The following is a 15,034-nucleotide window of genomic DNA, read 5'->3' on the forward strand; positions in this document are numbered from 1 at the left end:
TGACTTTATCATGTACTCTGCGTTAATTATATTTGAATACTTGGGTAAAGAGTCATCGTCATGAAATCGTTTGGGTTCATATAGATGGAATGTATTTGTCCAACAAGCTTCGCGACACGTGTCTCAAACTGAATTCACAAAACTCAAGTCCTGTTGACTGGTCATGCCGACAGCCGGACTGATATTGCGTGCGACGCTTGACGACTTTGTCGTACATGTAGTTGTTAATCGGGTAGTTCATTATTTTTCGCTTTTTGTGCCCCAGTTCAGTGGACTCAAAGACTGTTTTATTTTGTATTTTGTTGCCTTTGAAACTTGCCAGAGAGAAAACATGATGGGTAGTGACCACGACGCGAGGTAGCCAATCAGAAGCAGCGACAGATACAACATATAATTTCCAGGTTCTTCATTTCCGGCCAGAGCCTCGATCTGATAGTGAATATAAAATGGCAGCCACAGTAAGGCGAACAGAACTGTTATATATCCAAGGAACTTCTGCATTTTCGTATCTTCCTTCAACTTCGTTTTCTTACTGGTTACAGGTTGGTCAACTTGGGGGAGCGGTTCGGGTGTTTGCTTACAACATTCTTCCGACTGCTTTTCTAACATAAAGGCGTCGGAACCCTTGAGATCTTCACATTCCAACATGGCAGAATTTGGGTATTTGAGGTTATCCTCTTCATCATCCTCTTTCTCACTGACCCGGATGTTCATTTCCATAGAAAAAGAATTAGTTTCCGGGGGAAATTCTCTTTCACGTGACTTAATCCTCACTTGAACTAAAACAGCTAGCACCATTATTGCTATGAACAGAGCCACATAAAACACGAAGAAAATACTTAAAACATATTCTTTGTTTTTCTCCTCAGCACCGGGACGAAGCACACATATTCCGATCCCTTTGAAAGCAGACCCCAGCACCGGATGTAAATCTATGTACCGTTTAAAAGCTGCATGTGGCGTTAGAATTGCTATCGCCAATAGCCATGACGTCACGTTACATGTCCAAGCAGGAATGGGGCTTTTAGCGTTGTGAACTATTTTCAAATAGCGGAATACGAACAGTGCAAGAAGGCCAAAGACTGTCACGTGAATGGTGCACGGAAGAAGTACAGGCCACACGAAACACAGGAGGCTTCCGAGTCTCCAGTCCTTCACAAAGACTGTAGTTAATATCAAAGGTAGAACAATCATACACCGCACGACTTCTACAACGGCGAGATTAGCCACCAACTGAAACACAGATTGCTGATGCAGACGACGGCGCACGAGGATGACAACCAGAGCGATGTTGCTGATGATGCCGACGACACCGACGAGGATGAAGAAACAGGCAAAGGGACGCAGGAGATCCCGAGTAGACGCCCGGAGAACCTCGGAGGAGTCATTGTTCCGGGACAGCCACGTCCGCACCAGGTGCGAGTTTGGGTCGGTTGTCATGGTTACTGGCGTTCCTGAAAGAATATCGATAAGCTGTAATCAGAATATGAACACTGGTCTTGATTGATTTATTACTTTCTTTTAATAAGTTGATTTATGATTACCAAAGCTTCACACTAAAAAGCGGAAAAACATTAAAAATATAAGATTTCATTTATTTGTAGATCGATTGTGTGGCCATCAGTGTAATACCACGCATCTTTTGACATGCCCACGAAGATGGCCCTGGGCTGCTCCCATATACCACAGTGCATAGTCATTATTCCGTGCCAACGACGACATAAACTATCGATCTTCACCTTCGTGGTATTTTACAAATTAGGAATTATGCAAAACGGTATAAATCTCTCCTCGCTTCTTCAGACAGTTGATCACTGGCAATTGCACAGTGCCTATGAACACATATATCGGGAATCAATGAACTGGATGCATGACAGGAATATTTTACTTTTTATGATCATACAACACCAAGCTGAATATTAAATACGATCTAGTTGACGATAGCCAAACCAGGACAAACATAATTGTCACACAAGATGTGTAATTATGCTGTAAAAAAAATTGGTAAATGTATTCTTGGAACCAGTGGAATACACAAACCAAGAAACTGACGGATGATGACTTGTACTTTTTTTTATGAGAAGATAACCTTGTGGTTAAAGCGTTCTCTCGTCATGTTAAAGATCCGAGTTCGATCCCAAAGTGGGTACAATATCATATCACATTTCGTGATATCCCTGCAATGCTGTTGTGGCGTTAAATCTCTGTCCCATCGTCTTGTATTGCGTGAGTATGATAAACTATAAAACAAAATGCACAACAACACTGTTTCTGAACAGGTTTTCTTGTTCTGAAAAACATGACATTGGATACATATTGTTTGTTTGTTTGTTGTTGTTTAACGCCGCACTCAGCAATTTTCCAGCCATATGACGGCGGTCTGTAAATAACCGAGTCCGGGCGAGACAACCCAGTGATTGACATCATGAGCATCGATCCACACAATTGGGATACGATGACATACATCAACCAAGTCAGAGAGGCTTACCACCCGATCCCGTTAGTCGCCTCTTACAAGCAAAGTCGCTTTTACGGCAACATGGGTTGCAGTAGACCTATTCTACCCCGGATCTTCACGAAACGTTGAAAAAGAGCAGTTGAACAGTTTCCTTATTATTATGAAAGGGTACCCAATACTTTTGTCAAAGATTGTTTTCAATATCGCCAGTTTTTATATAATAATAGACGATGATACTGTAACGAAATATCATCATAACGATATTAAGTTACTGTACGACTCATGCAACCTTGAAGGTAAGGGGCCGTGCATCATAATTTCATCAAACATACACGCAATCACACACCACACACGCACGCACGCACGCACGCACGCACGCACGCACACACGCTCACATTTCAATGCTAAAATTGAAGTAAGACACGGACGCCTACCCAGAAAATCCTGTTCAACACGAGGCACACTCGGACGACTCTGGTCGCTGAAGACAAACACATATAAGTTTCATGTGAAACTCCAGATATCAAGGAGCGCCAGCACAAATTGACAAGATCATGGCAAAAAACACACACACATCCGGAATCACAAGAAATTGTAAACGCCGCCAATCATCAAGAACACGCACAAATGCAAGCTTCCCTAACCACTGGAGACACAGACATGACATTTAGAAATCACCAGAGAAACACAACCAAGTTTCATTACATTACAAGTCTGTCTCTCTTAGCGAATCAGTGTCAGGTGCCTTCTGGTTGTACTATCTACTCACCACCAAGGAGACGAACACACCTTCACGAAGCAATTACAGAGGCTAAACGCGCTTTACAACTGAAGGGAAAGATGGTAATTGTAATGACAACTTACCAGAAAACAAAAGATAATATTAAAGGCAACGATTTTATTAAGAAATTGGTTCAGTTCCGATTCTGTTTTTTATCTGCAGCTTTGCGAACATTGTGCTTTTTTCATGGCGTATAAATGCTCTGTTCTTCTTTAGTTATACGACTAGGCTATAGGGATGATATGAGATGTGTAGTTGGTAGTTCGTGAAATGACAAGGCCTGTACTTTTTTTATTCGATGATAATGACGGTGATTATTTGGAATCGACTAAGATTCAACGTCGGGTCGGGTAACAACCCATCTTTGAGAGGATCTTCACAGTAGGGACTATTGAGTCAATTCAGACATCCGGGGCTTGATGGCATGATATCGATGACAAATAAAAACATCACAGAAGCAGTTGACATTAATTCCACTCCAGGGCATACGTAATACAATGCTTTCTCTGTTTGAAGTGACGAGCGTTTCCATTCAGAATGTGTACACAGCCTTGGGTCTAAACATTTAATGAGGAGAAAAGGGGGATAATGGGGACACTGAAGGATCTAAGCAGAAGGAGAAGGAGAGAAGGAAATAGGAGAGGAGGAAGAGGAGAGGTGAGGTGAGGTAGAGTTGAGTAGAGGAGAGTTAGAGAAGTAAGAGGAGGAGGGCAGGATAGAAAAGAGGAGGGGAGAAGATGATAGGAGGAGAGGAGAGGAGACGAGAAGGAGGGGGAGAAGCGGAGAAAGAGTAAAAGAGCAGAGGGGATAGAGAGAAGAGAAGAGGTGTAGGGGAGAGGAGCAGGGGAGAGGGATGAGGAAGAGGAGCCAGGAGAAGAGGAGGAGAAGGGAGAGAGGAGTGGAAGCCGAGGAGGAGGAGAAGGAGAAGAAAAAGGAGAGGAGATGAGAGAAGGGGAGGAGGAGAGGAGGAAGATAATGATGAGAAGAAGGAAAAGGGGAGGAGACAAGAGGGAGTAGAAGGGTTAGAAGGAGGAAAATAATTAGAAGGAGAAAAAGGATTAGAAGTAGGAGGAATATGAGAAGAAGGAGGAGTAGGGGTGGAGGAGGAGGGCGCGGGAACGGGTGCTAAAATTTGTTGAAAATAAATTACGATCACTTCCCGAGAAGACTTAAAACATTAATATTTCTCCAGCTTTATCACTGAAAACATCATTCACTGGAATGCTAGATGTTAGAAATAATAATGTTTTGTGGGTCTGATGTATCTCAAATGACTGGGGCTGCTGCAGTATTGCTCGACATTAAGGGAAAGTTATCTCTTGGAAAAGTGAAGTTATCACTCTTGTCATACTGTTTTGTGGATAGTTTTTGCGTGTCTCTGAATCTTCATGGCATAGCTCTAAATATGAAACAGATGAGGCGGTTTAACTGGTCTCTATTATTTCAAGTTCAGGTTGTTAATTAAGTGGAAGGGAATTGGCTACTGAAATGTAACATGTCCTGGCAAATGTCTGTACGCGTTCCAGATGAACTGTTGAGCTGATGAGCTGATGAGCTGAAACGAGTCCGACCTGTAGACCTTTCTTGCACGAACGTTTTATGTGCTTGTTTATTGCACAGTGATCGAAGGAGACTAATAAACAGTGTTGAAGTAATTTGTTTGCAATAACACTTGACGTTGTTATCATGATGATATGTACGAAACATATAACTTTCTGTAATCATTTTGTGACAAGTTTGTTTCTACAAAGATACAAGCTAATTTGACTAATGGTTGGCTTATGCAAATTATTTCCTGCATCATCAACATGGATATGATGACAAGTCAGTGTAGCCTATACAGGGCTTCATAAGACGCACACCCGTGAAGATCCGGGGTAGAATAGGTCTTCAGCAACCCGTGCTTGCCGTAAAAGGCAACTATGCTTGTCGTAAGAGGCGACTAACGGGATCGGGTGGTCAGTCTCGCTGACTTGGTTGATGCGTGTCATCAATCCAAATTGTGTGGATCGATGCTCATGATATCAATCACAGGGTTGTCTGGTCCAGACTCGATTATTTCCAGACCGCCATCATTAAGCTGGAATATTGCTGAGTGCGGCGTTATACAAACAAACAAACAAACACACATGAGTGAGTGAGTACGGTTTTACGCCGCTTTTAGCAATATTCCAGCAATATCACGGCGGGGGACACCAGAAATGGGCTTCACACATTGTACCCATGTCGGGAATCGAACCCGGGTCTTCGACGTGACGAGCGAACGCTTTAACCACTAGGCTACCCGACCGCCCCAAACACACATGAGACACAGGAATCCTGCTTTTTTGAAGCAATCGTAACCCAATGAGTCATATTTGACGCAAAACATTTGCATCCATTAATACTTGTTCATACAAAACATTCCAACGTACTGTAAATATAAAATATCAACGTCAGATAATAACCAGTCTCTATTATCCACCGAAACAGATTCCATTGGGCGTAAAAAGCAAGCGGTGACAATCAATTGAATAGATCACTGAAAATCAGTGATGACGCCAGGTGTTCTCGAAAAGGGTAAACATTCTTACCCTACCGTTTGCACCCGCCATTCACACAATTTGCATAAAAAAGTGTTTCTTTGTTGCCTGACGCCGCACAGCGGTACTCTTGAGATGCGACGGAAGCCTGTCAACAAACCAGACAATCAACTGAGGGACCAGAAAATACAAAAACACGACAGCGCATTAACTGATTTTTAAAAAAAATCAATTTCGTGTGATGTGCAGAGGTACTACAGCTGATTATAAGGAAAAAAATGCGTTTAAGAAATATGTTCGTTTTTCAACATAGTGGAGACAGTTTTAATGGCGCGGAAAATTGTTTATTGTTTATAAACAAATTGTTCATACAGCGTGATTTAATAATAAAAGAGATTTTTAAAAACCTTGAACTCATCCATGACTCTATATTGTACTCATGACGCTCAACAAAATATGCAGCGAGTCATGATGACTCTCATTTGAAAGGCTAATTGAAACCCCCATGTTGGATCTTTGTGGTCAGTTAATGTCAGATTTAATTTACATCTTGATTGTCGGGAAAAGAAAACGATTAACTGCCTCACTGTATCATGACGTCCACAATCCTATTCCGTATGGGCCCACAATCATGATTCAGAGATAACCCCTTCTCACTACCCCGAGTTTTGTTTGTTTGTTTGTTGTTTAACGCCACACTCAGCAATATTCCAGCTATATGACGACGGTCTGTAAATAATCGAGTCTGGATCAGACAATCCAGTAACTGACATCATGAGCATCGATCCACGCCATTGGGATACGATGACATGCATCAACCAAGTCAGCGAGCCTGACCACCCAATCAAATTAGTCGTCTCTTACGACAAGCATACTCGTCTTTTACGGCAAGCATGCGTCGCTGAAGACCTATTCTAACCAGGATCTTCACGGGTTTACTACCTCTGTTAGTCATCCCAATAGGCGTGCCACAGTTTAACCACCGGGGTCGGGAGTGATGTAGTTGCCCTCTGCTTGAACAAAATGTGATTTTAAGTGTCACCGGGTGCTAGTTAGTATATTCTATTAGATAAACGCTCCGTTTACCCATAGTTGTGAAGTTTATAACTCTGAATCAGACTGCACAACTCTCGAATTTATTGGCCTATTTCTATCTCAAGTCTCAAAAATCCGTCTCTGTTAACGTATAATGTACAAAGTATCTTGATGTTCCTGGATAATAATAGGGCATTGCATGCATATTGTACAATTTTGTGTAATGGGCCGGATGCCTACTGAGTAAATAATGTTTTTATTCTATTCCGTCGAATACATTTCAGCAAACTACGGTTATAACGAACACGCTTATAACGAACTGATGGATATAACGAACTAACTTTTTAGTCCCGACTATTTGCCGTAGTTATGCTGTATATATGCTTATAACGAACTACGGTTATAACGAACTAAAAATAGTAGTCCCTTTAAGTGGTTTACTGTACTTTATATGTTTTCAATAATAAAGGGAATCACTACTGCATGTACGGTTCGTCTCGGTAATTAGCCATTGAATACAATATTGGGATGTGATTTTTACAGTTCCGTTATTCTTGTTTCCCACTGAGGGAGCTCTTGGACGCTTCGTAACAGCAGTGTGTAGGGTGTAGGTGGAGTGTAACGGATGTCCCACAGTCAGATGTGCCAGGTTGACCTTTATGTGATAATGTCATCCTGTCTGAACGCTGATCCTATAGGAGAGACCAGGGATTGACCAAGTGTTCCGTTTGTAGTACAGACGTGTTTACAAGCACGGTTTTACTTGATAATCAGAATAAACATGCTATCGTATAAGAAGAAATCAAATATGGATGTAAATGCTGTTCTTTGTAAGGAGTGAGTGAGTGAGTTTGGTTCTACGCCGCTTATCACGACGGGGACACCAGAAGTGGGCTTCACACATTTTACCCATGTCGGGATTCAAACCCGGGTCTTCGAGCGCGAACGCTTTAACCACTAGGCTACCCGACCGCGCCTTCTCTGTAAGGAGCAATGGTGACAGATATTGCGTACGTCCATCCGTCCAGCATCCCTCTATGTGCTACATAGTAGTTTCTATTTCCTCAAGTGACCCGTGAAGATACGGGGTAGAATAGGTCTTCAGCAACCTATTCTTGCCGTAAAAGGCGACTATGCTTGTCGTAGGAGGCGACTAACGAGATCGGGTGGTCAGGCTCGCTGACTTGGTTGAAGCGTGTCATCGATCCCAATTGTGTGGATCGATGCTCATGATATTAATCACTGGATTGTCTGGTCCAGACTGGATTATTTATAGACCGCTGTCATATAGCTGGAATATTGCTGAGTGCGGCGTTAAACAACCAACCAACCAACCAACCAACTATATCCTCAAGTACACGATAAGCCTTCAGGTTACTATGCTCTGAACTAAGACGTTGTCTCCTAATACCTGTTATGTACACCTTAAATCCACATACCCTCCAGTTACCCTACCAGGAACCGCGATGCCTTCTAGAAACTGTTTCTAGTAAATGATGTCTTCCAGTAAATAAAAAACGACAAAACCCTTTACATATTCAAAAGAAAAATAGTCGAGTATACGATTCCGACTATGTCATGAGCATGTGTTTGTGAATCACTATCAAATTGTGATGACACCAAGTGTTCGCGAAATGGTGACCGTTTCCTACCCCACCGATGTCACCCGTCACAAATACATGCGAAGGCAAGTCAATTGTTAACTTGAAAAACACGGGAACATATGATTAAGTGAAAATAGGGAATTGCATCGGACACCATTCTTGCCAATGATGTGTCAAATTTGAAAATGTCCTCCACATTTCTACCATAAAATTAACTTGGAAGCTTTACTGAGGTCTTGAATGTTGTAACCCTGATCAAACGACATTCTGAGCAAGATTTGTTTGACGCTCTTTTGGGAGAAAAAACATGCTCGATTGTTCCACAAAAGTTGCAGGAATATAATGGGTAAGTTAACTATGGGAAAGGTTTTTTTTGGTGTCTAGGAATCTGTATGCACAGATCTAAGTATGAAACAGATGAGGTGGTTTAACTGGCCTCTATTATTTCAAGCTCATGTTGGTAATTCAGCGGAGGGGAATTGGCTATTGAAATGAAACATGTTCTGGCAAATGTCTGTACACGTTCTTGATGAGCTGACGAGCCATAACGGTTCCGACCTGAAGACCTTCACTCGGAATCTTTATGCATAGTTCTAAATAGGAAACAGATGAGTCGGTCTCACTGGTCTCCTTTATTTCTAGTTCAGGGCCCTCTTGCACAAAGCAATCTTAGCGCTAAGATGATCGTAACTCCCATACTTTAACATAGGCTTACAATAGTCTTAGCGCTAAGATCGCTTTGTGCAAGTGGGCCCAGGTAAGTAATTCGGTGGCAGAGAATTGGCATTCTGGACTATATCATTGTATGATTGTAACAGCCAGTGGTACTGGACATGAAGGAGTAAATGTTTGACAAATGTCCCTGTCCTTCTTGTTAATTTAGTTCTGAATGTAGCCTCTTAAACTATGGAAAATCATAAAGATCCTTCAACCCGCAGCAGGCCCCCATTCTAAGTCTTTATCTCCTTTTAATGATCGGAAGCTCTGCTGCTGGAACTGCCATGCATTCCAGTGACAGATATATCTCACGCTCACAAAAACAAAAAGACCCGTCTTCCCAATTCCCAACAGGTCCATTTCAACCCTCTAGCCGTCCTTATCCGCAAAACATACATGTACGTCTGTTCGCATGCAAGAGACCAGACAACCCTGCTCGCTTCCTCTGCCATGACCCCCCACCCCACTCCATCACCACCACCCCCAGCAGGTGAGGATGTGACGACTGGTGATTAGACTGTCATCAGTATCAGCATCTGCCGGACCTAATGGCAGGCCATCACGATGGAACCAGGCCATAATTTCCCTCCCCTATACCAGCAATCTATTTCAAGGAACACTCAAATGTATTCCGTTCCCTAAGTAGTTAATGACCCCTGGTTTCACCCGCCCTATTAGCATCCAGCAGGGTAGTTACCACTGAGTAATAGGCTGACCAAGTGCGCTGTTTCCCAGTGCTTAATTTCCACCCTCGATAAAATGATGGTAAAGTAAAGGCTCCACTCATCTCTCAATCAATACATCTGTGGCGACAAATACCATCACTCTGTACTGATGGTGGGAAGGTTGTGACCGGCCTTGACCCGACGGCTCAGAGAGACAGAGCCATTCACCTGGATGAGTTTAGGCCTGAAGAAGACGTCCAAGGAAGACAATACGCGGGGCAGTTGACAATCCTCAACACGTTTCCTTCAAACCATTAAAAACATTCAGGTCTGAAAATTATATTATAAAAATGACTCTAGAAGTTGAGTTTTATGTGGGTGGGGATATTGTATTTGAAAGTACGTTGGAAGTTACTGAAGCGGAGTTAATTGAGGAAAATGTTCTAAAATTTAAGTAAACAATAAAAGCGAAAGCTTGCAGTAGATCAGTGAAACGATTAAGTTAATGTTTACTACTGGACATCTGGACAGGAATTTGTGATATTCAGGTGATACTAAATGTGACTGATTGCTTGGAAATTTCATCCGAATAGTATTTAATATTGACATAAATTTCGACCATTCCCAGCTTGAGCGGGCACGGGTGGCCCAGTCGTCTAAGGCGCCGCGATTCGCTGTGCAGAGCTGCGTCCCTTAGGCACGCCAGAAACCTATGATTGTGGGTTCGAATCCCGGTTCGCCCCGATTATGTTTCTAGGTTTGTCAGCACCATACCCGTGCTCGTCGGTTTCACCGAAGTGATAAACGTCTGAGACCTGCATCACTTTGAGCTTTCCTCCCACATTAAGCTGACACGCCGTGATATAACTGGAATACTGTTAAAAGCGGCGTTAAACCCTACTCACTCACTCACTCATTCCCAGTTTCATCACGCGTTTACAACAAACAAGGACATACACTGTTGTCATTAGTTTTACAACAGTGTGGAATACATCGTACCTCTATAAAATGTTGAGCTGTAACAATGAAAATACGGTTTATACCATGTCTGTAAAGTAAACGGATACACTCGGAAGCTGTGCCTCGAGTTGACCTTTAGGTGGGGATAATGCCATCCCCTTTGAACGCTGTCAGATACACGGGGAGAGAGATGGGGGGTGTAGTAAACCCGTGTTAACAGCATTGCTTTCCCTCAATAATCAACATAAACATGGATGTAGTGTAAGAGCTATTCCAACTTAGAATGTAAGAAATGCTTGTAAAGAATCCCTGACTGACTACCAGATGTTCAAATTCCCGCTTCTCGGAGGGTTGCTTCCACAGCTACCTCTACAGCATGGGCCAGCTCCCAGTACCTGCTGTGCTGTATAGTAACTACTAGGCGCTCAAGTATTGGCTGTGCTATTTAGTAACTATACTAGGCGCTGAAGTATTTGCTATGCTATATAGCAACTGCTATGCTCTAATGCAATCACTTTTCTTTTTAGTAAGCACTATGCTCACAAATAATTGGGATACTATAAAGTAACTGATATGCTCTCAAGTATTTATTATCCTATATAGCAGCAACGGATCCGCTCGCAAGTAATTGTAATGCTATATAGTAACGCATATGCCCTAAGGTACTTGCTTTGCCTCTAGCAACCGCTTTGCTATATAAAAACTTCTATGCTGTCAAGTAATTGCTATGCTTGCCAGTAATGCTGTGCTCTCAAGTAATTACTATGACAAAGTAACCTGTATGCTCTCAAGTAATTGATATGGTATATAGTAACTGCTATGCTGTACTCAAGTAATTGATATGGTATATAGTAACTGCGATGCTGTCAAGTAATTGCTATGCTTGCCAGTATTGCTGTACTCTCAAGTAATTACTATGACATAGTAACCTATATGCTCTCAAGTAATTGATATGGTATATAGTAACTTCTATGCTTTCAAGTAATTGCTGTGGACTATAGTAACTGCTATACCCTCGAATAGTTGCTATGTCATATAGTAACGGTTTTCCTCTCAAGTAAAATCTGTGATATATAGTATCTGTTATATGACAAGTAATTGTTATGCTATAGAATATTTGCAACGCTTTGTAGTAAAAATGCTCACAAGTAATTGTTTTCCTCCCCACTAAATGCTATGTTCTCAAGTAACTGCTATGCTGTCTAGGGATGAAAGGGAGAGTCTGAATATATATTACGAAAGATACACTGGTTGAAACCGTTTGGTAATGATTGCTAAATAATTGTATTTATTTATTTTATTGTAAATAATCAAGGCTGGACCAGACAATCCAGTGATTGATATTAAGAGCATCGACCTAAGTAATTGGGATATGATGTCAAGCCTGACCACCCGATCCCTTTGGTCGCCTCTTACGAAAAGCGTAGTCGCCTCTTAAGACAATTGGTTGCTGAAGACCAATTCGAACCCGGATTTTCAAGGATTGCTGAATTCGAAAGAAACTACTATACCCCATCACTCATGAATTCCGCTTTCGCGTATATTTCATCATTATGCAATAGAATGAACAAACGCCAACAGTGAAATGTAGATAGAAAGGGAACGCCGATTCGAAACCTGTAAATATTTCAAATTTGAAACCTCAAATTTCGTATGAACATTTAGAGGTATCAAATCTACGTTGCAATCCTAATTGAAAACCCAGAATGTTTATGTCGTAATTGCTACATTAACGACATGTACAAGTTACGGCAAGTTCTAGACACCACTGCCGTGACAATCTTCCTATTCGGATTTTGACATAATGAACTGAATTTTCTTTTCAAAGGCTTCGAGTCGAACAATTACATAGCCACTGCAATTAAGTGTAATACATTGTGCATATATACCGGCTAGTTTTACACATGACCATGTGTTTGCACCGTGAGCCGAGCTTATCTGATAGTCGCTGCGGGAACTGTGAACCTGTATGCCTACTGTCCGACTTCTCCAATCTCGCATCAAAGTCAACATTATTGAAACAAACGAGAAGGATAAAACGAAACCGGTGAGCCATCTTCTCTTAAGTCTGTCTATTGATCTTTTCATCAGGATATTAAAACGAGAAGAAAACCTGTCAGTCCGGCGTTCATCGTCGGCATACCATCGTCTGAGAGTGGGTACTGGACACGCCACTCCAACTCACAAGAAAGGAGCTCCGTGGTATTGTACATACTGTCATATAACATGGGCGGCAGTCAACAGCTCGCGGAGAACGTCGTTGATGTTTTTTCCTCAGCCGCCGTGATAAAGTAGGGGGGTTTTGTTTCTGTAATGGAATTCGTTCGCTCTGAGCTATGTCATTACTCAACGTTTTCGATATAAGATGCTTCTTCAATTACTGAATTCAATCTATCAACGCTACTTGAGAAAATGTTCTTGTGCTGATGGAATCACCGGTCCTATAAAACGCCATTTGGAAGCCGTTCACGAACACCAAGCAATAAGTTAGTCTAACGCTCTTTGTTCGTTCTTTATGAAAACATTTGTTAAAGCGGACCTTTCTCTTTAAGGTAACAGTTCACCTTATGGTTATTCTCTCTACAGTGAGGAGTGGGTGTATTGCGTTATACATAGCGATATCACGTACTTTATAGAATTGTAAGGAAATGTTGACTTAAAGATGTCACAAATCTGATCACTTATTTCTTGAAGGATAGTAATCAGATACTATTTTAATGACCGCCATTTTGTATCACGCATAAAATGTTCCTAAAACCTACATTTACCTTAATGGGAAAAACGTGATCTGTACATTAAAGGTAATAAGTTTCCTTGGGAATTCGACCACGAATTAAGATGGTACTTACTGAACGCTCGCTTAAGGTAGAAGCACTCTAATCGACCGTGAGTACCTCAGCGTCTCGAATTCCATACATATGATGCAATCAAGTTCAAAGCACAAATCGTGCTTAGGTACACTGTACGATCACGTTTCCCTTCTCAAATACAAGCATGTATAGTTTACAACATTAATTGCCTCCCGAGCCGAACATCAAACAACAGCATCACTCAATGGAAACAGAATACAATACGAACACAAAGCACCTACCTATAGCTACATTCCCCTGACCGACCGTGAACGATGTCGCCCCCTTCACTGTCGTCGTTCAGTGTCGCCTCTCCCGTTCCTCCCGTCAGCTGACTATAACTAACTCCCTCATCCCCAAACCACCACGCGGATGTCAGCTACACGTAATTACAGCAGCCGCATCTGAGAGCACCCTGCTGCTACCGCGTCAGAGTATAGTGTAGTTGCTCCGCCTTGAGGACTAGCTGCAGCAGCGAGGGCGAGACACCAAGCATACCTGTGCGATCAGAGCGCTGGTGATGAGATTTGAGCGTGTAGCTGGTGGACATGAACTACCAGAGTTGAGCCTGATTTCCCTCCAATGTGAGGATTGTGGCGTGGACAAATAAGTTAAGATTGGGAAGTCAGTCGGATGGGTCTCTTATGTCCACTCGGGATATATTATTCATGGGCCCAAGATGTGGTGTCTAGAGGGACGCCGTGGCGTCTCTATTGGAAACTGATGCCATCAAGTTGATCGTGTTATTTCTGTGAGTTATTCATCTCGAGCTGTAGCAACGCACACAATTAGGTATTGTGTTGAAGTAACCTACACAATCAGGTATTGTATTAAAGGAACTTACATTACCATATATTGTGTTAAAATAACTTGCACAATCTGGTATTGTGTTAAATGAACTTACACAAGCTGGTATTGTGTTAAAGGAACGTACACAATCTAGTATTGTGTTACAATATCTTGCATAATCAGGTATTGTGTTAGAGGAACTTACACAGTCTGGCATTGTGTTAAATGAACTTACACAATCTGGTATTGTGTTAAAATAGCTTGCACAAGCTGGTATTGTGTTTAAAATAAGTTGCACAACCTGGCATTGGGTTAAAGGAACTTACACAATCAGGTATTGTGTTAAAATGTATTACTCAATCTGGCATTGTGTTAAAGGAACTTACACAACTGGTATTGTGTTTTAAGTGTGGGCACGAGCATGCGTGTGTGCGTGCGTGTGTCTGTGTTTGTATGTTGTTAACTCCGCACTCAGCAATATTCAAGGTATACGATGAAGGCTTAAAAATAAACAAATTTAAACCAGACAACTCAGTGATTGATATTGTGAGCAGCTATGCACCACCCAAACTATTTGGTCGCCTCCTATCAGCATAGGGCATTGGGTTGAAGTAACTCACACAGCCTGTTACACCATCGTACAACCTGAGATTT

The 15,034-nt window shown here is 42.0% G+C and overlaps 1 protein-coding gene across 3 annotated transcripts; it reads right to left on the reverse strand.

The window, feature by feature from the left end:
- Nucleotides 1–223: 223 nt before the first annotated feature.
- LOC139452942 (neuropeptide Y receptor type 5-like) lies at nucleotides 224–13,946 on the reverse strand. Of its 3 annotated transcripts, none has more exons than XM_071234561.1 (2): nucleotides 13,834–13,946; nucleotides 224–1,454 (listed from the first exon to the last, which is right to left on the reverse strand). In XM_071234561.1, exon 2 carries the CDS (start codon nucleotides 1,438–1,440, stop codon nucleotides 241–243), a length of 1,200 nt encoding a protein of 399 aa, XP_071090662.1. In that variant the 5' UTR covers nucleotides 1,441–1,454; nucleotides 13,834–13,946; the 3' UTR covers nucleotides 224–240. The 3 variants fall into 3 exon arrangements, 2 of the variants coding, with proteins under 2 accessions (XP_071090662.1, XP_071090663.1); XM_071234562.1 differs by lacking the exon at nucleotides 13,834–13,946 and adding an exon at nucleotides 2,893–2,934; XR_011652390.1 differs by lacking the exon at nucleotides 224–1,454 and adding an exon at nucleotides 5,850–5,909.
- Nucleotides 13,947–15,034: the final 1,088 nt, after the last annotated feature.

The sequence above is a fragment of the Haliotis cracherodii genome, unplaced genomic scaffold (assembly GCF_022045235.1).
Source record: "Haliotis cracherodii isolate W230 unplaced genomic scaffold, xgHalCrac1.p SCAF_9, whole genome shotgun sequence".
NCBI classification, from domain to species: domain Eukaryota; kingdom Metazoa; phylum Mollusca; class Gastropoda; order Lepetellida; family Haliotidae; genus Haliotis; species Haliotis cracherodii.

Excerpts from the sequence above, each read along its gene's own strand:
- LOC139452942 (XM_071234561.1), bottom strand. The coding sequence starts at position 1,440 with ATGACAACCGACCCAAACTCGCACCTGGTGCGGACGTGGCTGTCCCGG.